We start from the raw sequence: 24,143 nt of genomic DNA, 5'->3' as shown, positions 1-24,143 counted from the left end.
ACAAGCAGGAAATTCATAGAAGAGGCAAACATCATGGGCAGTAAAAAACAAAAATTATGATCAACTTATCTAGTTATCAAGGAAATGTACTTAAAACTATAACCCCACACTGGCAAAAAGTTAAAGTGAGGAGAGAACAGTGGGTAAGGATGTGAGAAAAAAGGAATTCCCCATGCTTGTCATTTGAAGAACAATGTGGTAGTTACATAAAAAATGTGCAAAGAACCTAAAGAAACTCTTCTGTATAAATAGGAGGTGTGTATATGGATGTCTGCTGCAGGGCAAGCTCTAAGAACAAAAATTTGTAACAGAAAAGTTGTTGATCTATAGGGAATGTCTATTTGTAGGGATATGGATTTTTCAAATGTAATACACTGGCATAATACTATGTCAAAAGGAATTAGGACTGAATTTATGTATATTTATATTTCAAAAGCCATGCTTAAAAAAGTATACTGTAGATAACCCTATACAGTATTATACAATATATAAATAATAAACATTCTATATTGCTCTAAAAGTATACTGTAGATAACCATATACAGTATTATACAATATATAAATAATAAACATTCTGTATTGCTCACAGATACTTATACATAACTATTAAAAAGACTGGAGGAATTAACTGCAGATAAATCAGTTTATTCATTAATCATTTTTCTACTTTTACTTAGATAAGACTATTCAAATATAATAAAACATTAATAAAATAATAACAATACAGCAAAATTTATCAATTATATGTGGTGGGTATACGTAGTTTCCTAGTCTGTACTCTTCTAGAGGTTTTTAAAATTTTCCCAAATAAAAAATTAAATGTAAAAGACATTAGTTTTATTTACTTATTCTTAAGTTTTCCTTTAAGTAGGACTGACTTTATGTACAGACATAAAGAACATTAACTTTGACAAAACAAATCTGGATCGTATCTTGATATTACCATTCCTCCCAGCATCTGGACAATCACCTGTGATTATGAGTCCTTAGGTTAGTATCATCTTTCTGTGACAGTGTTAACTGTAAGGGAAATAGTCCCTTTTCTTTCTCCAGCTTGGTGCCTTGGCACTCTCCTGTTAAAATCTTTTCTGAGTCTCCTTAGCAATAATTCTCTTTTAGTCTATTTAAGGTGATCATATTCCTTATAACATACAAATATTTAATTCTACAAATGATCATTCTTTAAAATCTTGATATCATACCAATATATTTCTTAGTTCTACTAAATACCATAATGTTCTAAGATAGCCGTTAAAGATGTACAATGGATTTATTTACTCATTTGGCAAATATTTACTGTATCCTTTATATATAAGCAACACATTGTGCTAGGAACTGGGGATAAAATAGTGAGTTAAGAACAGACAAGGTCCTTACATAATGGCAGGTTAGCGTGTAGTGGAGAAGCCAGGGGCTCCTAAAATAATCACACTAACTATCAAAATCCTGAAATTTTGGTTCAGAGCTATAAAAATACGTGTGAGACAGATACACGAATAAGGGAGATTTGACATAATAGTTATGGAAGAAAGCAAAGGCTCCCTCTAAGGAAGTACAGACTAAACTGGCATCTGTAGGATGTGTAAATGTTGGCTACAGGGAATCTAGAGGGAGCAAGCTGGACTGAGGGAGCAGCATGTATCTGGGCCCTGGGGAAGGAAGAGAACATGGTGAGGGACTCGACAAAGGCCAGTAAACTTGGAGTGGATGAAACAAAAGCTCTAAAATGGCAATGAAAATGATAAAGCAGCTCTGCCAGAAATAGACTAAGAAAAGAGTGTTCCTACCTTGATGCCAGTGTGTCACATGGCGATCCTTTTCTCTTATGTGAGTCTGGGTTAGCAGGGTCGGATGAACTGTCTCCGAGGCCACTCATGTTGAAAAACTTCACACCTAAAAAGAAAGGACAATGATAAGAAATCTACCCTGATGAACTTGCCAATCAAAGGGGAAAAGGAAGCTCCTTATGTTAGAAAATGTCCAAACACTGTAGTCTCCCAATGAATAGATAATTACAGCCAACATAAAAGCACCCATCCACATCTCTGCAAAAACACAAGTCCTCAGCTATTTAGTGTTTCTATACTTTCTTTTCTGTGTCTGTAAAATAAAATTAATAATCCTTTATGAAAATCATAGAGATTAGGATGAAAACATTGTTAAAATAATGTGATACTGAGATATTTTCCAAAAAAGTCATTTTCATATGTAAATGTAAAAACTGAATATAAGTGGAAGTCAGATAAATTGTTTTTTATATTTATTTATTTTTGACTCTACTTTGAAAAGGATGTAAAACAATGTCTACTCCTAAAGTTTGGATTTTATATTAATAGGAAAATAAATAACATATACATGATCAAAGTTAAAGCAATGGACTAGATTTGGTACTTATCAACTATGAATTTCTATACTCCTAACCTTGTGTTTATGTAGTTAAGTGACAAAGATCAAATGTTTAGTTATGTTAGGATCTCGGTACAGATGCCAGAGAACACAAAGTCATTTCTCCTAGCATGCCAGCCAGGTCTCTCTCTCACATGTTGTGCCAGTTAGTGACAGCACTTAAAGATCCCTTCTGATCTGTATCTATCAACCACTATTCTCTGTAGGATCCGTAATGAAACTCAAAATCCTATCCCTGGCCTTATATTCATTACTACCTTTTGGATTTTATTAAGGCCAAACGACATACCTCTTCATTCTCTTTCACTCCATCTATCATTGTTAAATGGGAAAAATCTTCAACTTTTTCTTAAATTCTAAAATTATCAAATTATGGTACCACATGTTGGCAGCCACATTGGTAAAGTTTATTATAAAGAATGTTGAGATCCATAAGAATCTTTCACATGGCTTTAATTAATATATTTGAATAAATTCTTTTTCTCTAGTCCTAAAATTTTCTGTCTCTAACCCTTTCTCAATACCAAAGATTGTCATATTGCCTTTCAGTGTACAAATACCTAAAATTCTAATCATAAATTTATTACTTCATGTACTCAAAAAGGCACATTTCTGACTTCATATTAGAAATGCAATTCATGAAAATTTCCAACTCCTAGGACTGCAATCTTGTAATTATTTTTTACTCGCTCTTTAATACCTCATTTTTAATTGATATCTATGTTGTATCAATTCTTCCTTAACAAGAGATCTTAGGTTGTCCCCTCCTTCATTCTCAAATACAGTTATGACCCTAGTTTGAAACCAAATAGCTCAGTCTAGATGAACGCAGATCCTTTTATCTTGTTTCTCAATTCCAGTCACTCGTACTTCTAATCTGTCCTATAAACAGCAGCAAAACCAATCCTGCTCAAATGTCATTTTCAAAATGTCACTTCCCTGACGAGGAATCTACTGGATCTCCCTACCGCAGCACGGTGGTCAAATGCATGGGCTTTCGGGTCAGAAAGTTCTTGTTTAAGTTCTGGCTTAACCACTAACTACCTATTCTTGGGCAAAGTGCATAATGTCCTTAAACCTAATTCCTCATCTGTGACATAGGGATGGATAATAACTATACCTACCTAGCTTTAGATTTATTGTGAAGACTGAATGAAATAGTGCATGTAAAGAACACACTGCAAATTCCTGGAGAGTGTTGGCTACTGTTATTATCTCCCCTTTAGATAGAGCTCCATGAGGGGTAGTGTTCACTCAGTAGATAACTCATCCCATACTTCATCGACAAATATAATGAACACTTTTATTTCTTCATTCATTAGGGCTCAATATATGCTGTTATTATTATTTTACTGGATTGCTTGGAGTAGCATTTGAAACTGTTTCCCTCTGAAACACTATCATCCATTGTCTTCTGTGAGCCTGCACTTTCTTCATTTACTTAGCTAATAAATCAAGCATCTATCATGTATCAGGCAGTGTGCTATGAGCTGAGCAGTTGGTGAACAGCAAAAGAGGTTCCTGCCCTCATGGAGTGGAAGCATAAACAAATAAAACACAAAAATAATATATAATTTTAAATCGTGACCAAAATTATAAAGGAAAAGAACAGGGTTCATAAACAAAAACAACAGAGGATACCTAATTTTAATTAGGGGCTCAACTGAGGCTTCTCTGAAGAAGTGATGTTTATGCCATGAATTCTCAGCACCTGTTGACGTGTGTGTGTGTGTGTGTGTGTGCGCGCGCGCACACGCGTGCATGGGTGGGGGGGGTAGAATCCCCCATGGTTCTAAGAGGTCCGAGGCCTCTTTTTAGCACGTACCATCCACACATTATTCCAGGGTGATATTGCTCACTCGGCATGATTTAAAAAAAAAAAAATCTCTGTGGATTACTCCCAAATCTCCATCTCCAGCCCAAAACTCCTGGGTCTTAGACCCACAATCCAACTCCTCACCAGATATCTCCAACTGGAAGTCACACAGGTACCTCAAATTCAACTTTCCAAAATGAGCTTAACATCCCTCTTCACATATTTTTTCTCTCAGTTGGTACACTGGCGTTTTCCCTCATACTCCACATGCAAGCAAATACCGAAACTTGCCAATTTTTACTTCCTACATATTTCTAAAATCCACCCCTTCCTCATATTTTCTCATCGGCTCCTGCCGGACTCCTAAAATAGCTTCCCAGACAGTCTCCCTGAGCACCTGATGATCATGTGAACCTCTTGCCTAAAACCCTTCACTAAATCCTCATTGCCCTTTATCATCTCAGTAATTCGGTATGTAAGTTTCCGACTGTTAAATGGAAGGTTTTAAAAATAAAATCTTTGGTAATATCCCATGTTCACAGCAAATGACAACATTTGACCTCCTTAACATAATATATAAAACTTGCATCAGCTCTCGTCCACTGTGTGTCTACCAAACACCCATCCAATCAAGTGTTTATAGATTATATGTTGTTATATATTACGTATAATCTATATAGAAACAGATTATATGTTGTATACTCCATATAATCACTATGTACACACATATAGATTATATATGTTAATTTTAGTTTCGACCTTAAGGGAAGGTCTTAAAAATAAAATCTTTGGCAATATCCCATGTTCTCGGCAAAGGTAAACATTAGTAAGAAAACTAAAAATTGATCTCAATGTAGGTAGCTCAAATTAACTTAGCAACAAATATATATTGACCTCCTACTACATGGCAGCTTCTGTTTTACGTAGTAGGGATTCAGTTGTGACTAAATTTATAAAATCACTGTCTTCACAGAGCTTCATTCTATTGTGAGGGAGAAAGACAATAAATAAAATTAAAAAGTAAATTAAAGAGTTAATGAGAAGGTTGTCAGTGCTATGGAGAAAAATGAGGCAACAATTTTAAGAGGGCAGCAATTTTAAGTAAGTAGTTTGGAAAGTCCTTGCTGAGAAGCTGAGACTTGAAGGAGGTGAAGGATTGCAAAGGGTGTCTGCAGAAAGAGTGCTCCAGGCAGGGGAAAAGGGAAGGGCAGAAGACCTTAAGGCTGGGGCATAACTATGCTTTTTGAGAATCATGAAAGAGATCAGTGTGGCTAGAACAAGAGAGTGAGGGAGTAGGAGATGAGATCTGAGAGATAATGGGAGGCTACATTATGTAAGGCCTTAAAAACCATTTCAAGGACTGAAACTTTACTGAGTGAATTATGCAATCACGAGAGGGTTAACAACACAGGAATGACAAGTTCTGATTTTTGTTCTAAGACTTCCTCCATGAAGGATAAGTACAATCTTTATCATCTCAAAATTTGGTATCTAAGTTTCCAACTGCTAAGTGGACATTTCTATTTGAAATCCCACTGACACCTCAAACTCAACATTTATAAAACATGACGAACTCTGAAGTTTCAGATATTAATGATAAATAAATGAGATGAGCTACCTTATGGATTAATGTCATCATAAAAAAATTTGTTAAACCTCTTGCTGAGAGAGAGAGAAGTACCTATATTAGGAAAATAATTACAATTTAAGGTGGACGACCTCAATGCAAAGGTCAGTATTCCAGACTTGGCAACAATAATCACAACAACAAAAAGAGGTTGAAAGACCCAAAGTGGTTTTGTTAGCATCCATTCTGAAACCCAAACACAGAACAAGAATAATCAGCTAAGTAATATATTACTGTAATTAATAAGACTGTTACCTTCTCTTCCAATAGAGATCCATTGATGCATAAACAAAGTCAACCAAATATCACATAAGAAGCCACTTAATTTTATTTTCATGTAGAAATGCATTGTAAATATTTTAAAGTTTATTAATATGAAAAGAAAATTATGCAATAAATTTATCATAATGAACAAGCATCAACTCTAAACTTTGCAACAAAAGTAGAAATAAAAGAGAAGAAAATGATGAACATGGAAGAAAATGAAAGAAGACTTTAGAGTTTGCTAAAATCCAAGAAAAAAAGAGTTTTAGCTAACTTATACTCCATGCTCAGGAGCCACTTCTTATTTCCTTAGGTGCCCACCTTCTCTGTCTCCAAAGATGTTAGGTTATACTCATCTGAGAATTTACCCATCTGGAATTCTACTGGACTTAAAATACTCCTGGGCATGTATTTCTTATTATAATGTGATATAAATTATAATTCTCTCGTTTCTCTCCTCTTCTATATTGTGAATTCAAAGCCAGTTACTAGACCTTTTTACTGTATATTCAGTATCTAATGTCATGCCTAAAAGATAAAGAAGCTAAAATAGGTGATGAATCAGAGAGATTAAACATTTAAATTTTTTAAAGGATATTTAAGGTGTTTTTTTTTTTTATGGTTAAATCTTCTCTGGAATCTTTCATAATGCTTTGGAATTCTTTCCTATAATTGAGAAATTGAGCTTTCTTGAAATTCTTGTTCCTCTATTTTAATGGAGGAAAAAAAGGACCTTTCTGGTCTAGAAATTGGAGAACACCACTTCTAATCTGAAAAGGTAAATATCTAGTATTTCAGAGAAACCATCTACAATATTTCATAGTACTGTAGACACACAAAGATATATTACAGGTATACAACTGTAAACATAAATAATACAATCTCACAGACTGGATAACTTTGAGCAAAAAATAAATCTGGATTTAAAACAAGATTCTCCATACTGTGCTACCCTCAGACTACTGGCAGAAGATAGACATCTGCTAAATTTATCTGGGATTCTGGGGCTGAGGAATTGTCAGACAATTCGACAGCAGCCAGACAGGCTGGCCTACCAAAATAAGAACCAATAGTAAGAAGTTAGGAGAGAATCATCAATACTTTGCTGATGATATGATTCTGATATGAAGTGCTTTCTATTTACAAAACAATAAACAGTGGAATGCAAAACCTCTGATGAGTGAAAACTACTATAGCTGTTATATTTGTGGGATGGCTTTATATTTGACAGTAATAGTACTTAAATAAAGTTCATTAAGAAAGTTGGTTTCAGGAAACCAATTTGCATATCGCCTTTTAAAATGAGGTAAGGTTTCTAAGTAAAGTACACTGGTTGATTTAAAAAGACTTGCTAAATTATACCCAATCTCATGCAATCTCTAGAGAGCAGTTTTAGGAACTAAAAACCACATCTACCTCTGTTCAAATGGGCCAGACTAAACCAAATAGGTGGGGCTGAAGAAATAGGTCAGGGCTTTGTATTTCAGTTGAGTTATACATTTCTACATAAGAAATCTGTCACTCATCTCTGGGATTTAGCTGAGAACTGTGCAACTTGAAAAATCAATAACAGTTAATAAATAACTCTAATAATATACTTTAAAGTGTTTAGTAGACAATTTGCATAGAGGAGCATAGATATGATGAGCGAGACACTCTGAGAGCCAAACTTCCCCAAGTTGGTAGTTGTCTGAAAAGTATCACTGAGTAAAAATCATGATAAACAAAGAGCTCCTGCACTGGGTAACTGCCATAAAGAAATGTTTCTCAAACTAGAGTCCTCAAACACCCATAGTACTCTAAAAGAAGTTTTCAATTTGTCTTTTCATTTCAATGACAACCGAAATCTTTCTCATGTGATAAGAAAGAATGGGGACTTTAGGATTTTTATTACCCTTTTTCTGGTTAAATAAATTTCCATTGTTTGGATACACCACATTTTGTTTATCTATTCATTAATTGTCATTTAGTTTTCTTCCATTTGGGGGGTATTTATCAATAATGATGCTAAGAACTTTATATATAAATTTTTGTGTGAACATGCTTTCAATTCTCTTAAATATATACCTAGGAGTGGAACTACTCAGTCATATTGTGACTCTAACTTTCTGAGGAACTGCCACACTGTCTTCCATGGTGGCTGTAACCATCTGAAATTCTCACCAGCAATGTACAAGTATTCCAATTTCTCCACATCCCCATCAAAAATTATTTTGTTTTGCAAATTTATTTTCATAATAGCTACCTTTGCGAGTAAAAATGGTATCTCATTATGATTTTGATTTACATTTCCCTAATCACTAATGACACTGAGTATCTTTTCACATGCTTATTGGCCATTTGTACATCTTCTTCGGAGAACTGTCTATTCAGGTCCTTTGCCTATTATTTTTTTAATGGGTTATTTGTCTTATTATTGCTAAGTCCTCCTAAGAGTTCTTTATATTTGGGTACTAGACTCCTATTAGATACACGATTTGCGAATTTTCTCCCATCTTGTGTTTTCACTTTTCAAAGTGTTTTTGATAAAAGTTTCTAATTTTGATGAAGTCCAACTTTTTCTTCTTTCTTTAATCAGTACAATGTCTGAGCTTCCTTAATGATAGTTTCTATTGCTTTTGCTATTTTTCCTGTGTATGGGCCATACCTTTTGTTCCTTTGCCTACCTACTAATTTTTGTAAAAAACAACAACAGTATTTTCAAGCTAATAATGACTGAAAAAGGATTTTCTTAAACATCTGGAAACAAAAATTCTCTTTGAACCCACAGAACAATGGACCAAATTCAGACAGTGACTATCCCTAGCCCAGAGAGGAGTCCCTGTCCCATAAGTCTCTGCCAGTATCTTAACCATTACGTCCAGGAATAGAAAGCAAAGGCAAATAAACAGATTTAAAGCAATGAATTCTTAAAAATAAAGACATCATTTCATCTTATTTAATCAATTCTATAAAATATCAAATATTTGTTAAAGTGTTTTCTGTAAAAGAAAATCCCATGCAGTCTTTTAAATTTCTTATGCTAATAAAGACATTATCGAGGACTTGGCAAATTCTAGAAGTATACTCTTTAAAACAATGTATTTAACAAATTTATGTTTACTACTGAAAGTTTATTCTACAGACTGAGATAATGCTTTTTTTCTTTGCACTAATTTTTTTTAAATGGAAAGAATAAGTTTGGAAAAGTGTAAGTTTATTTTTTTTCTATTAACAAATATGTAGGAAGAAGAGGAAAATCGAATTAGTTTTAAAACTCAATATTTTAAATTCCTCACATTAAGTATTTAAAATAGAATTTTTAGCACAGATCCATTTTCTTTTATTTTTTTATTTATTTACTTTTTTTTATAAAATATAATTTTTAAGATAAAAAATAAACCTATATGCATTTGCCTTGCTAAAATACTTATTGGTATGAATTTGTTAATGAGGAAAAATAGCATATAAAATACATATTTGTGACAGCTATCTTCTTAAACAATTTAGCAAAAATACTCTCAACATTTCCTTGTAAATCTATGAAACTCATTAGGTGATTCCAGTTACTTAATGACTTTGGGTAATTAGAGATGTACTGTACATGGCTTCCAAAAATCAGTTCTACATTGTTCTAACTTGTGAAAAAGATGTTGGAATTTCTTTAAAAAACAAAAATGAAAAGATTAAAATCAAACTTCCTGACTACAGCTGTCATTAACTGTGCAAACAACAAGTATTTAATATATACTTGTGTGCATAGGAGAACAATTTATAATAGTCTAGCAAGCAGGTAAACAACCTTAAAAAAAGATCACAGACACAAAATTAAGTGACAAAAATTTCAATGTGTGTCTTGTTCTACCAACTCCACCCTCTTTCACAGACTCAAACACTAATGAGCAGAAAAACAGCTAGAAGCTGGGGACCAGAGAGAATGATGATCAGCATTAGACCTAAGTAATCCACAGATGATTATCAAAAACCAAATAATCACACTTATTACATAAAATTACTCCAATAGCTAAAATAATTAAGCCCCTGATCAGAGTCGTTTGATTTCCTTGAAATATTTCAGAAACTCATTTCATAATACAATATGGTTTAAATGTATACATATAAGCCAATAAAAAAATATAGAGAGAGAAATTTAATCTCTGATGTTTAAGGTAGCAGAAGTGCCAAAGTAATAGAGCAGCATGCATCGAAATAATTTGACAAAACAACAGAATTATATTTTGAGGGCACTAGAAAATTATCAACTCAGGTAAACCTCCATTTAATTTCAGGGTCATTACCCCAACTGAAGAGAACAGGGCATGAATAAAATTATAATATAAATCTCCACATAATCCCTAGTGCCCAAATTTATAGAAAGAGTATGCATTTTTAAAAGGCCAGCTTAAAACTTAAGCCAATTCACTTGATTCATTTATATTTGGCAAAATATTATTGATACACATTGAAAAATGAAAAAAAAAAAAATTACCCAAGCATTTCAGGTAAATAGCTGGTTAAATAGTATTAACATCTCCTCAATGATGATACTAACTTATCTAGTTATAACCCTTCCATGCCCAACTAAAGACTAACTTTAAACAAGTTTCACTTCCAGTGTTCTCAACGGAATAACAAGTATGAAAATAATGCTTAGAAATTAAACAGGAGGCTAAGATTTACAAAATTTCAAAATACAAGGGACACCAGCAACTGTAACCTAGTACAGCTTTCTCAAACTTTTTGACTATAAGCCACATAAAAGATACAGAATGCCTATCTTGCCTGTTCCCACTTTTACAGTATAAAGTCAGTAGTAACAAAGAATTTGAGAGGAACAAACTAATAAAAAGGTTCACAAAAAATGTAAGCCCATTAATATACACTTAATTAAAGGAAATAACAATATAATAATATATATACTTGAGTATTTGTGTTTTATATGTATTAAATCATTTATTTCTCAAAACTGCCCTATGAAGTGTATATTATTATTACCTCCACTTCACAGAATCTCTGAGTTCAACAGTTTTATCTGACTAATAAACTATGGTCTGATGACGATGACAATGATGATGGCTAACACTTTTATAGGATTTGCTATGTGTCAACCACTGTTCTAAGCATCTAACTTATATTATTTATCCATAAACCTTACTAATTCATTCACTCATAAAATATGAAATAAGCAGCATTATAATCCATTTTAAAGATAAGGAAACTGAAGCATGGGTTACTTAATCTACCCAACATCTTAAGTGGCAGAAGTAAAAATCATTCTTAGGTAATTTGGTTCCAGAATCTGGCTATGCTTTAACTTGTACAAGTAACCTACAGTTACATAACTAATATGCAGAAAAGCTAACTACAGATTCCAATTTTTGCTTCTGCCTCTACACTAAAACATTTCTTCATTAGTGGTCTCCCAGAAAAGCTGACATTAAATTATACCACATCAAAAAATCTTGGGTGGTATAACATAAGGTTCTCAAACATATAAACAGAGAATCTTTTCAATTCTTAGTCCAAACATAATATAGAAATAAATAAAATTGATCATATATATAATCCTGACTTATCTTCTATGGTCATTATACTATAAAACCAATTATTTCCTATAAGATGTAAATCAACTTTAAAATGTAAATGTGCTATTCTTTCAAAATTAAAAGTTCTACCTTTATAAATCCTAATTTTTGTCCAAAAATTTGTAAATCTTAGATTATAAACTTCTATGTATACATATGCACACACATAGAAAATTCATTTCAATAATATCTAACTTGTTTTTAGGACTCTATCTTCTGGAATTTTGGGTTCCTATTATGCTTTAACAAACTTCCTTCTGAAAAAAATCTTTTTAGGCTTTGTTCTCGAGACAGGTCCTCAGTAACAAATCCATGAATTTCCAAAGTCGCATGTCATAGTCTCTTTAGAAAGGAAGATAAAAACAGACAAACTCAAAACAAGTGTCACATACAAAAGAGCTGGCCTGTATTCTTCCAAAATGTAGATATCATGGAAGACAAAGAAAAGCTGGTAAACTATTCCAAATTAAAGTAATCAAAGAGATGTGACAACTATGCAATGTGTGATTCTGGATCAGACAACTGATAAAATTTTAATATCAACTATATATTAGATAATAATAATAAAAATGTTAAGTTTCCTGAATGTGGTTATTATGCTGTGGTTAAGTAGGAGACACATAATTAATATTTAGTAGTGAACAGATCATAAGTGTCTAAAACTTACTCTCAAATGATTCATCATCATCATCATAATGGTAGTGGAAGAGGAAGAGCAGAAGAAGTAGTAGTAAATATAGAGAGAGATAAAGCAAATGTAACAATATGCTTACAATTGGTAAAACTGGGCAGTGGGCATAGAGGTGTTCAGTCTACCAATCTTGCAACTATTTGGCAGTTTAAAACTATTTTTAATAAGTATTAAGGAGAAACTGAAAAGATATTTTCATTGTGACATGAAGAAAATATGACTTTCTCAGTCATTCACTGAACAGTGAGTTAAAGAAAAAGACATCTAAGCCAGAGTTTAATCACTAGCTTATTCTATTTTTTCTCCCTTTCTCCTTCATAAAGTGAAGCCTCTATCATTCCCTTACTAAAGCCTATATATTAACTTCATTGTGCATTAAAGCTGTTTATAAAGTGTAATCTAAAACTTTTCTAACATTTTCAATTAGGAATGTCAGCACATGTTTTATGATAATCGTAAAGCTTCTCAGATCAAACACATCTTTCTATAAAAATACGAGTCAACAGATAATCATTTTCTCTTCATACTTTAGTAGAGACAAAGCTCTTTAAAACCAGAGCTATAATTCCTACCTGGGAGACTTCTTTGTTCATAATGAGTCCTCAAAACAGATAGGGTCAAGTCAGTACTCCGGGGGCGGGGCAGCTTCCAGGGGAATGGGGCAAAGGTGTTCTCCAGAGATGGCTCTGATCTCTCCACTCTCACCTCACGGAAGGCCAATTATGCAAACAACTATAACAAAAGAGAAGAAAAAAATAAAAGCGGAAGGGAGGTGAGATTGTCATTTATTGTCTAAGAAATGATCAAGGTCAGAAATGCTAGGTAAAGAAAGAAAATACAGCTTTTAAGGCCAAACAAATATGTATTCCTATTTAAGACTGCCACTTAGTCTTCTGAAAGATTTCTTTATATGTCTTCTAAATTTTTTTTCTGGCTGCATTTGTACATTTATCTTTTTTCTACGTATAAACATTGATTTCATGTTTTCAGTTTGCATTTAATTTTTTCTTTGATTTCTGTAATCCTCACTATGTATGAAAGTTACTATAATGTTTTACTTCAAATTTTTTAATGAAAACATTTTTATATTCATAATACTTAAAAAGGCATGAGCTCTGGTTCCAGTAATGATAGACTCTCCTGTATTGGACTAACTCATCCACAGATAACAATTATTAACTCTGGACAAAATAGAAAAAATAACTGTTGGAAGACATTGAAAAATTACCAAAAGCCAGCAGAAATGTAGGGTATTTGATCACTGAAAAAAAAAAAAAGAACTGTACTGAATGAGATCTAGACTTATAATTTATAAGACTTATCTCTTAAGAGTACTCTTCCCTGTACACCACTTGTGTAGTGGGAGGCTAGCCCTAAAGGAGAAGAGCACAGCCTCATTGGTTTGAGGCATCTGAATGTACTTTAGAGCTGACAGACAGCTAGATAACATGAGGGGGAAATCATGGTAAGAAGGGCAGTACAGTAAGGGAGAAAATATAGAGACCCAGACACAGGTGACACAAAGAGAACCAAAGACAGGAGGAGGAATATGGAGTAAGACGAAAAAGAGCAGGGCTGATGATCTGATGTTTGACTGTTATTACAAAATCAGTAAGCTTATTATTCCTAAAATGTATCTCTCCAGTAATTATTATATAATCATCTGTGCTATTCAGAGTTCGCTTTTTTAAAAGTCTTTCCTCACTACCTCTCCCCGAGGAATCCAGAGACAGTTATCTGATATGGATGGTGCAAACTCCTCACGGACCCCCATAGCTACTGGGCCTGCCTGGAGGCTTCCCATTACGAGGTCCCATTTTCCCCTCAAGGGTAAGGCTTTTCTGTCTTCATTATCTGCTTCCAAAGCTGGATTGTGGCACAAGTGTAGGCTAATGCAGCACCTCAATTCCTTTAATTTAATTTATTAATTTATTCAATTTAATTTCTTAAATTCAATCTGATTTAAGAATCAGATGAGGAAGCAAGGTGATAGAAGAGCACCTCCTATAATGCACCCAACACAGAAAGGGTAAAAAGGGAATCTATAAAACACTCTTTGTTATTTTGGATTAGGCAGATGTGCAGGGCTAAAATCCACATATATATTGAGAAATAGAACAAATATATATCTATGGATCCAGAATTAACAATAGTACATTTTTAATACATTTTCTTTTTTAAGAAATAAGGCATTACCAATAAGTCAAAGGTCCCCACACCCATACATCATCCACTTTGTTCACTGCCCCTCTCTTTGAGAGAAACAACCATCATCATGAATTAGGACATACCCTTATGGTCAATTTTTTATATCATATATATGTCAATAAACAATATACGTTGATATTTAATGTTTTAAAATATACATGTTTAAATTGCATACTACACATATTCTGCATTTGCTGATTTCATACATTGTTTTAGAGTTCTAACCTTGATGAGGGTGTGTGTGTGTATGTGTGTTTTGTTCACATATACATGTCAATATGCCTTATCTTAATAAGCCATTCTTGTATTTGAATATTCTTGTACATGGTTTCTTGTTCATATTTCAAAAGCACAAGTGCAAGAATTTCTAATAGCAACATTCAGAAGTGGAATTTATGAGTTGTAGTATTTGTGTATCTTCCACTCTACTCGGCATTTATCAAGTTGCTTGCCAAAATGATTGTTTCATACGCCAACTAAGCAGTGTGTGAGAAAATCATTTTCTCTGTATTCTTTCCAACACTTGACATAATCAGACCTTTTTTTTTAAACCCATCTTATGAATGAAAATGGGATCTCGTTTCAATTTGCATTTCCCTTGTTAGTACGGAGAATGAGCATCTTAGTTGGCTAAAATCTACCACTTATTTACTTATTTGTTCAACACCTGTATACACACAAAGTAGTTTTGAAATTGTTAACCTGTACCCCAATAAGAAACAAATCTACCAACTAGAGTATAGGTATTTATGCACAGTTCTTTCGCCTTTAGATTTTTCTTCTTGGGTTCACCAGATTCTTCACAGAAGAGTCTTCCTGTTTTCTGCATGGAAGATAAAGGCCTCAGTTCCAGAAGCCAATAATGAAGAAGACAGCAGGGGCTCTCAACATTCGAAACCCCAAGGCTCATTTAATGTCCCTCCACCTCTGATGTGCCTGGTGTCCCTTAGTCTCGCAGCCCTGTTTTAACCTGGAAAATATACTTCAAGTCTCTCAACCAAGATGGGGGCAGTATTAGCACAATGGCAGAGTGAAAAGAGATGCAGGCACCTGTTTCTTAAATAGCTTTTAAACAATCCTTATTTTAGTTCCCTGCTCGTCTTCACCTCCACTTGCACAGTTACATAATACTACCACTGTTAAAGTCCTTTGAAGATTCATTCACAAGTACAAATTCAACTGGTCCTCAGCTTTCTTCACTTAAAACTGGGCTTTCCTAGTGAATGTATCTGGATTTATGATTTAAAAAGCAAAAACAAAACAAAACAAAAACCCAACCCTTGATGACTATTTTTGTTGTAGTTTAGAGGAGGGAACAATATTAAATGAGTGTTCAACTACTACCTTTACCAGTAATTAAATACTGTGTTATCATTTGTAACATTTTGTTTATTTTCGATCTGTTATTTTGTAATCTTTTTAAAGTTTTGCTTCATGTATGTTATTAATATCTTTTTGAGAATTTTAAAATCTATCATCCTGACATTCTCAAGAAACAATTATTAATTTAAATTACTCAACAACATAAAGAATTATATGACAGAAACAGAATTAATAATAGGCGGTCGGCCTATGCAACAGTTAACCATGAAAGTTTAGGAAAACGACCAGCTTTAGAACAATGCCTTTCCATACCCGAGCTGATAACCATGGATTCTGACTTTGGGAAAGAAGGAGAAAAAAGAAATCCATCTTTTGTCAGCAAATGTCACTTTATGAGATGAGTGTCAAAAGAAGCTGTGGTCTAATGTTCTCTCTGCTGTGAGGAAGTAAAAGAAACTCAGACCTCTAAGGGCAATGCATTAACTGTGAAGTGTGATGAAAGTAACTTTGTTACTAACAACACTTAAGCTTACATTGTTTATATGTTACTTTAATAAAATTAGTGCAGATGCAAGGTTATTTTTCCTATAAAGTGACACTAACTTTAATTCTTTATGATATACTTTTTGATGAGGAGAGAAAGGGATATTAGCCAAAATTCCCAGTGTGCTGGGAATAATAGCTTAAGTCAGCTATGTTGCCTTCCAGTAAGTGGGTCGTCACAAATAACCATTAACACTAGTGACAATTATAAATTATTTTGGTTACATGGAGTTAAGATTTTGTAGTAACCTCTGTGTAGTTATTAATTCTACCTCAAACAAAATTTAAGAAAGAAGAAGGAATCTTAAAAGTTGTGTGAAGAAATAAGCTGTTTTCTTGGGAGAGACTGTAAGATTTTCATGGAAGAATGAAGAAAGAATGACGTTACCAACTTTCCTGTTAGTGAGGACACAGGAGTCATGCTCTCCAAATCAAAGATAAATATGATTTAAATAAAACTTGAAATCAAGATATCTGCATTAACATTAAAAAATAATTTTAAAATATGTATATTTATAAAAAAATATGTAGGTTATTTCACTTCTCCTTAGTATGTAGTCGTTATTAACACATGTGCACAAGTGCAACAAGAGTTATGAAGAAAAATGTTCGTGCTAGCAACGTTTGTAAAAGCAAAAAACAGGAACAATCCAAATGCCCATCAATTGTAGAATGGATCAGAACTCTAGTATATTAACACAATAAAACCTCACACCAGTGAAATAAATTAACTGGGCTTTAGCTATCTACATCCGCTTACAGGCAACCACAATCCCTTCTTCCAACTGAGGTAGTACAGCATTATGATTAAAAGTATGGATTCTGGAGCCCAAGGCCACCGCTACTAACTTTCTGACCTTCATCTTTCCATGCCTTGGTTACGTCTACAAAAAGCAGGATAATACCTGTACCTACTCCAGAGTTGTTACGAGAGTAAACACTTAATATTTTAAAGTTATTTAAAACAGTGCTTGGCATATGGTAAACACTGTAAAGTGTTTGATTAATAAATAGACCACAGCCAACTAGTTTGATATCTCGTCTACTTGTCAGCCACCTTTCCAAAGGATGGCATCCATTGTGTTTTCCCTCAATTTTTGCCAGACTTGGGTACCATGCATTTCTTTAATTATTTGTTTTGGTAATACATATTCAGGAAATTTACGTACCTTCATGTGGCTTTTTATTTTATTTTTTATTTTTTATTTTTTACACCTACACCACCTGGTCTTCCTAGGTGGTCTCCCATCCAAGTACTAACCAGGCCCAATCCTGCTTAGCTTCGAGATCAGATGGGATCGGGCTTGTTCAGGGTAGCATGGCCAAAGACCTCATGTGGCTTTTTGTTTTTAATTTTTCTTCTGCTTCTAGGAAGATACTGATGCTTAAATTTTAAATTTTAAAGATAAACTACAACTTTAAAAAGTATAGTAAGAAGACAATCCAGAGTACTTTGTTGTATCAGTTTCTATTTTTTGCCTCCCTTTAAAAAAGACGGCAGATTATAACCTTAAAACCAAAACTGTGTGTTTAACTGCCTGCATATCAACTGCTAAATCTAAAATATTAATGATTCTACATCCACAATCACATTTACATTAAAGAGATAAACAAAATACTACTAGTCCTAGATGTAGTATAAACACATCTATTTTGGAGACAAGTTTTCCTCAAAAGAATGCTCCTACTATTTTTATGCTCTATTCTAAGCTCCACACCTGCAAGCATCTGCCTGTTTATTAAGGAGTTCCAAACTAATCTCCTGTATTTTCCTTTTCCTTGACTCTTCCCTATCCAAAAAAAAAAAAACACACAAAAAAAAACCTTCACACCCAGCCAATTATACTAACCTAGATATTATACTTCAAATCTTTTCCCCTCTCACACCCTATGTTGTCAATCACCAAGCCCCACCTAGTCTATTTAAAAAATAAATCATCGATCCACATACATACAAATCCAATACCCTATTCTTGCTTATATTCTTCCATGTGGTTTTATCTCACTTACAACAAAATCCAAAATTCACAGCAGAGCCAGTCTCCCCCTAGCATGCTGTGCTTTAGCCAGACTGGTCTTTCCTCAGTTTCCCCCTATTCCCCAATCCCTTCCCCCACTCCAAAGTTTTCACTACAATATATTCTCTGCTATGAATAATCCCTCCTATCTTCCTCACCTGCCCAATTCCTATCATTGTTCAAACTTCAGCTAAAATTCTTTCTTTACTCCAGTAATCTAAATCAGCCTTCCCTTATACTTTCATAGCACTTTCTTTTTCTTCTTAGCATCTTCCACAATTGTCATTTACACATTTGTTTGTGTGATTATGTCTTTATTGCCAATCTTCCTCACTAGACCGTAAGCTCATAAGTGAATGTTTTTTAACCAGCACAGAGGAGGTACACAACCTTTGAAAAAGTTAATTTGTGGAATTAGTGAAACTGTTTTAATTCGACAACAATAATAAAGTTAAAAGCTCAAAGATAATAAAAATCTTTCTAAACAAATCCGAGAGCAGTAGCAATGGCATGGGGGCACACTAAATTACTATGCAAGGGATCAGATGTAGGTTTGGAGGTGAGGACACAGGGAGGAAAGAAAGCTGAAAGTAGTCAAAGTGCGAAATAATCTCTACAAATTGAAGAAAACCCATTTCGGCGGCAGTGTTCTGCAATGTAATTTATCTCTCTGTTTGCCACAAAAACACAAGGGTGTTGGAGAGAGTCCATATTCAAAGAGCTAAAAATGAAACGTAACACCTAAACTACAAGTGTTTAGTTCTTTCCTAAAGAGCAACTCTACTAAATAAGGAAGGCAGCTGTTGAAGACTATCAAAGCTAAGCTGTTTCAAATCTCCAAAACACTATAGCAAGATGCTCAGATAGGATTTTAATTTCCAATACAGGTTTTATTTGTGTTAAAAGATGGCATTTCACTAAGGCCTAAAACAAAGCAAAAGTTAGATTACTTTAGGTTAACAGTTAAAATTGGCAGAGATTTTATCAGGTGAGTGTTTGCATTACACATTTTTATGTGCAGGCTCTATCTACTCTACACAAAGACCTTCTTACTATCTCTTTGTCCTCTCAAGGGTAACAAAGAATAGATACTCACTAAAGTTAACTGATAAAACTATTTGCATCTAGATGTTTCTCTTTCTTTTTATGAAATTTCTAAATTACACAGTACCTTGTAAAATCGAGAAGTGACAAGCATATGTGCTCAGAAAAAAGCAATTTCATTTTTCAGATACAAAGTTATAATCTGTATCTTAGGGGGTGGGGTATCAGATAATAACCAGAGGCTTAGCCTTATAAGTTCAAAAGCTAGGTAATAAACATTAGTCAGGTATTTTAAAATCAAATGATAATACGCTTTCTTTTTATTTCTTTTACTCAGTATACATCATATCTTTTATAACAGAGTCATTTAATCCTCAAATATTTAAGAGCTCAAAGATATGTGGTAAACACTGTACCAGGTGCTGAGTTACAGCAGTGAATGACAGAAATGAAGTTCCTACTCTTTGAAGCTCACATTCAAATAGGAGGAAAAGGTCAGTAAGTAAAACTGAATAATTTGAGGGAGAGAATTACTAGGGGAGCTACTTTTGATTGACTGATTAAGGAGAGTTTCTATGTGAGAGTGACACCCAAAATGTAATGGGCCAGAAAGAAAGTGCTCATCACTATCACTCAAAATCACTACTAAATATAGTGCTCTCCATCACAATCATACAACCATTTCCCAGTTCTCTAGGTTCTTAGAACTGTTTAACTCAGCTCTTGCTTCTTGCATTTCCTACATTCAATCCATTAATAACTCTGCTAATTCTTTTTCTTCCATTTCTATCAAACCAGTTCAATTTTTCAACATCATCATTACATTCCATACTGTTAGCCATCCAAGTCTAAGGCGCTTCAGCAACATGCTTAACCTCTATCCCCCATCTGCCTACACATGCACCCCACTAAACAACACCCCACATCCCATGTTCACAATGTCACTCCCCTAGCCACTACTCCACAGTACCTTTCCACATTTCCCATAAAGAATCTGCACTCTTATTACATGGCATTTAAGGTCTTCTATTATTGTAGCCTCTGATAACAGAGCTGAAAAATACATGAGGCCATATTAAATGAAGAAAAACAATACACATTGTAGTTGGAGGTTTTAACACCCATCCCTCAGTAACCCATAGAAGAAGACTCCTCTGGGGTAAAAATAATAAAGACTTGGAAAATTTCAATGGTACTACCAACCAGCTTGACCTAATTAACATTTTTAGAACATTATGCCCAACAATTGCAGAATACATATTCTTTTCAAGTGCATGTGGTACTTTCATCAAGAGACTGCTGAAAAGTCAGAATGTGTTGTTTGAACACAACTAAATAAATAAAAAATCCGTAACAATAAGACATTTAGAAACCTAACTCCAAATGTTTAAAATTACACTTCTAAATAATCCATGAAGAAAAAAAAGTTTAAGGAAGGAAAAAAGAAAATTGGAAAGATTTCAAATAGAATGATAGTAAAAAATACACCATACAAGAGTTTGTAGAATACAGTGAAAGCAGTGTTTAGAGGAAGGGGATTTTATAGCGTCAAATGCTTATGTTAGGAGGAAGAAAAGGCTCTCTAAGGTTCTAGCTTAAAAAGCTAAAAAAAAAAAAAAAAAAAAAAAAAAAGGCAAAGTAAATTCGAAGGATGTAAACGGGATAATGAAAGAGTAGAAATCAACAAAAAGGAAAAACATTGACAAAACGTAAGTGAGTTCCTTGAAAAGATCAAAAAATTTATAAATCCCTAGTTCAAATGGCCATTTTCACAGCCTCAGTTTTCATTCAACCTTGTCTGAAATCACCACGCCACGCACTTTCCAGCCTCCAGCCACAAATGAAACTCCCCCACAATGCCAGCCTTTTGATTTTCTATACCAAGAGTCAGCAAACTATGGTTCCAAAGACATACAGGGTCCACTGTCTATTTCTGTATGGCCCATGAACCACGAAGGGGTTTTACATTTTTAAATGGTTGGAAAAAAAAATCAAAAGAAGAAGAATATTTCAGGACACAGGAAAACTACATGCAATTCAATTTCAATGTCCATTAACGAAATTTTCTGGGAATACAGTTGTGCCATTGTTTACTTATTGTCTATGACTGCTTTTCCACTGCACTGGCTGAGTTGAGTTTGCCAATCCCTGTCCTAGACACATTCCTCCTCCTCCTCTTTACCTCTCTGTCAGTTCGTATATCCACCCCAAGATCCAGCTCAAAATCCGCTCATGAAAAATGCCACTTATACTTCCTTAAAAATATTGTGTAAATACTCTATAGAGAGGCTTTACATTTTTTAATATATTGTTTTCTAAACTATGAAATACCTTTGTATTTATATTGGTTTCCTCATGTAGCAGTAGTTTGTAACTGAATTTTTATTAGAGAAATACAGAAATTTATTTTCTCTAATTATAAAGGTTTACTTTCTCTAATTATAAAAGAACTACTTGCTTTATAAATCAAGGGTACGATATGAAAATTTACTTAACATTTTTTCTAACATTAGTAATATAGTTCCTTCTTTCCCCTAAATCGGCTTCTAATTTTTTTGGTTTAAAGATGCCTTTACACTTTTAAAAAATTATGAAGGACCTCAAGGAGGTTTAATTTATATGGGTTATCCATATTTATTATATGATAAATTAAAGTGGATAATGTTTAGAATATTTAATAGCCCTTTAATAACTTTTTTCCCCCCTTTACTATAAATAAGTAACGCTGAAGACAATAACCTCAACAGTTGGGTACCACTGCCTTGATCTGTGGTAAGTCACCAGCTTTACCTTCTATTATTTTTGCACTCTCAGTACAAATATCTACACGTTAGAAAAGGCAAGTAACATCTTAGTATTACTAATAAAACAATTTTGATATTGTGGACCCCACAAAAAGTTCTTAGGGACCCTATTTTAGATTGAATTATGCCCCCCAAAATTTGTATGTTGGTGCCCTATCCCCGACTTTATTCTGAGATAGGACCTCAAAGGTAAATGAGGTCATAAGGGTGGAGCCTTAATCCTACAGGATAGTGTCCTTATGAGAAGAGGAAGAGACACCTAGAGCATGGTCTTGTGAAGACACAGCAAAAAGGTGGTCTTCTGCAAGCCTCGAAGAAAGGCTTCACCAGAACCAACCTTGCCAACACCTCCTCATTCCAGTGTCCTGAATGCTGAGAAAACTGGGTTCTGTTGTTTAAGCCACCAAGTCTGTGGTGTTCTGTTATAACAACCCAAGCAGACTAATATAGACCCCTAAGAATCTGCAGACCAGAGTGAGAATTTTTGTTCTCAATATATACTTCTTATTATCACTTTCTTTGTCTTAAGGAAGAGAGCAAAGATCTTTTCAAAGAAAAAGACAGAGATCCAGAGTCTAGAAAAGTAAAATAAGATGACATCCAGGAACAATGCAGAACAGAAATTCCTTGGTAAAAATGGAAAAAGTAAGAAGGTTCAATATACAATCCATATAAGCTGGGCTCTCCACCAACCTACACCTAGATCACCCAAATCTCATGTTACTTACACTATGCATTAAAGTTTAAGGCTCCCGTACACTTGCTATATCATTTTTCTGAATTGTCACCTCTAACTCCTTTTAACCTTTGAACTCTTATCACTTGTTAGACCCTACAGAATTTGGCTAGGAAGATTTGAGGTGAAACCTCTGCCAATACTAAAGTCAATATTCTCTTTGAGCTTTCAGAGGCATTCTAAGAAATTATACTCCACTAATTGTCCTTAGCTTCTTCTCAATATCCTTCCAATGTCTGGTAAATGAGGACATACCTACAGGTCAATCTTTAGACCTTTTCTTCAGCGCCCATGTAAACACGTATGAACATATACATACATATGCATACATATTTATGTATGCATGAACTCACCTACACATTATCTTTCCTTGGAGAAGTACCAATGTTCTTCCACATTAAATTTAATTTAAAAATCTACTGAATATCTTATATATCACATCTCAATAAATTCGATCTATGAGGAAAGACACAGGCAGAAAGCTAGCTATAAATTTCAACCAGAAACCATAAATAAAAAGTATTAATTTGGACCATGAGACAATGAAAAATTCCTAATAATGACAACAATCTCATAGTCCCACAAATGACCAAGTTAATATCTCCAGAAAAATGGGCAAAAATAACCACCCCAAAATAAACAACACACATATGCAATTGGATAATAAAAATGAAAATAATCCAATCTAATTAAAAATTGTTTGAATTAAATTAAAATTAAGGTAAAATAATTTCTCATCTATGAGAGTGGTAAAAGATTTAAAAGACTGCTAAAATCCGACATTGGTGAGGGTCTAGGGAAATATGCAGTGTCTCATATCACTGTTAGGAATGTAAACTAGTATAGACTCTCTGGAGATACCAAAATATACATAAAAAGCAATTCACCTTCTAAGATCTTGTCCTTACTATGTAATCAAAAGTGCATTATGTGTAGAGAAGAAGTTCTCAACAGAGACCTATAGTACCCTCCAGGGAACACTTGGGGACATTTTTGGTTTTCACAATTCAGGGTGGGTAGTGCTACTGGCATCTAACGAGTAGAGGCCAGAGATGCTGCTGAACACCCTTTAATGCACAGGATGGCCCCACAACAAAGA

The 24,143-nt window shown here is 33.9% G+C and overlaps 1 protein-coding gene and 1 pseudogene across 8 annotated transcripts in view; both read right to left on the bottom strand.

Moving 5' to 3' along the window:
• The window catches only part of NCOA1 (nuclear receptor coactivator 1), a 148,590-nt gene that overhangs the window by 79,811 nt on the left and 44,636 nt on the right, over nt 1-24,143 (bottom strand). For 6 of the 8 annotated variants that reach the window (XM_015588218.2, XM_015588219.2, XM_006910276.3 and 3 more), the window contains 2 exons: nt 12,941-13,100; nt 1,788-1,893 (listed from right to left, as the gene is read on the bottom strand). In XM_015588218.2, the coding sequence (XP_015443704.1) occupies nt 1,788-1,876 (89 nt within the window). In that variant the 5' untranslated portion in view covers nt 1,877-1,893; nt 12,941-13,100. Of the gene's footprint in view, nt 1-1,787; nt 1,894-12,940; nt 13,102-24,143 lie in introns of those variants that run through there. The other 2 variants (XM_025045737.1, XM_015588220.2) reach the window with 2 other exon arrangements.
• Nucleotides 17,655-17,772, bottom strand: LOC112478580 (annotated as a pseudogene).

The sequence above is a fragment of the Pteropus alecto genome, unplaced genomic scaffold (genome assembly GCF_000325575.1).
Source record: "Pteropus alecto unplaced genomic scaffold, ASM32557v1 scaffold61, whole genome shotgun sequence".
NCBI classification, from domain to species: Eukaryota; Metazoa; Chordata; class Mammalia; order Chiroptera; family Pteropodidae; genus Pteropus; species Pteropus alecto.
This window is presented reverse-complemented; position numbering and strand designations above follow the sequence as displayed.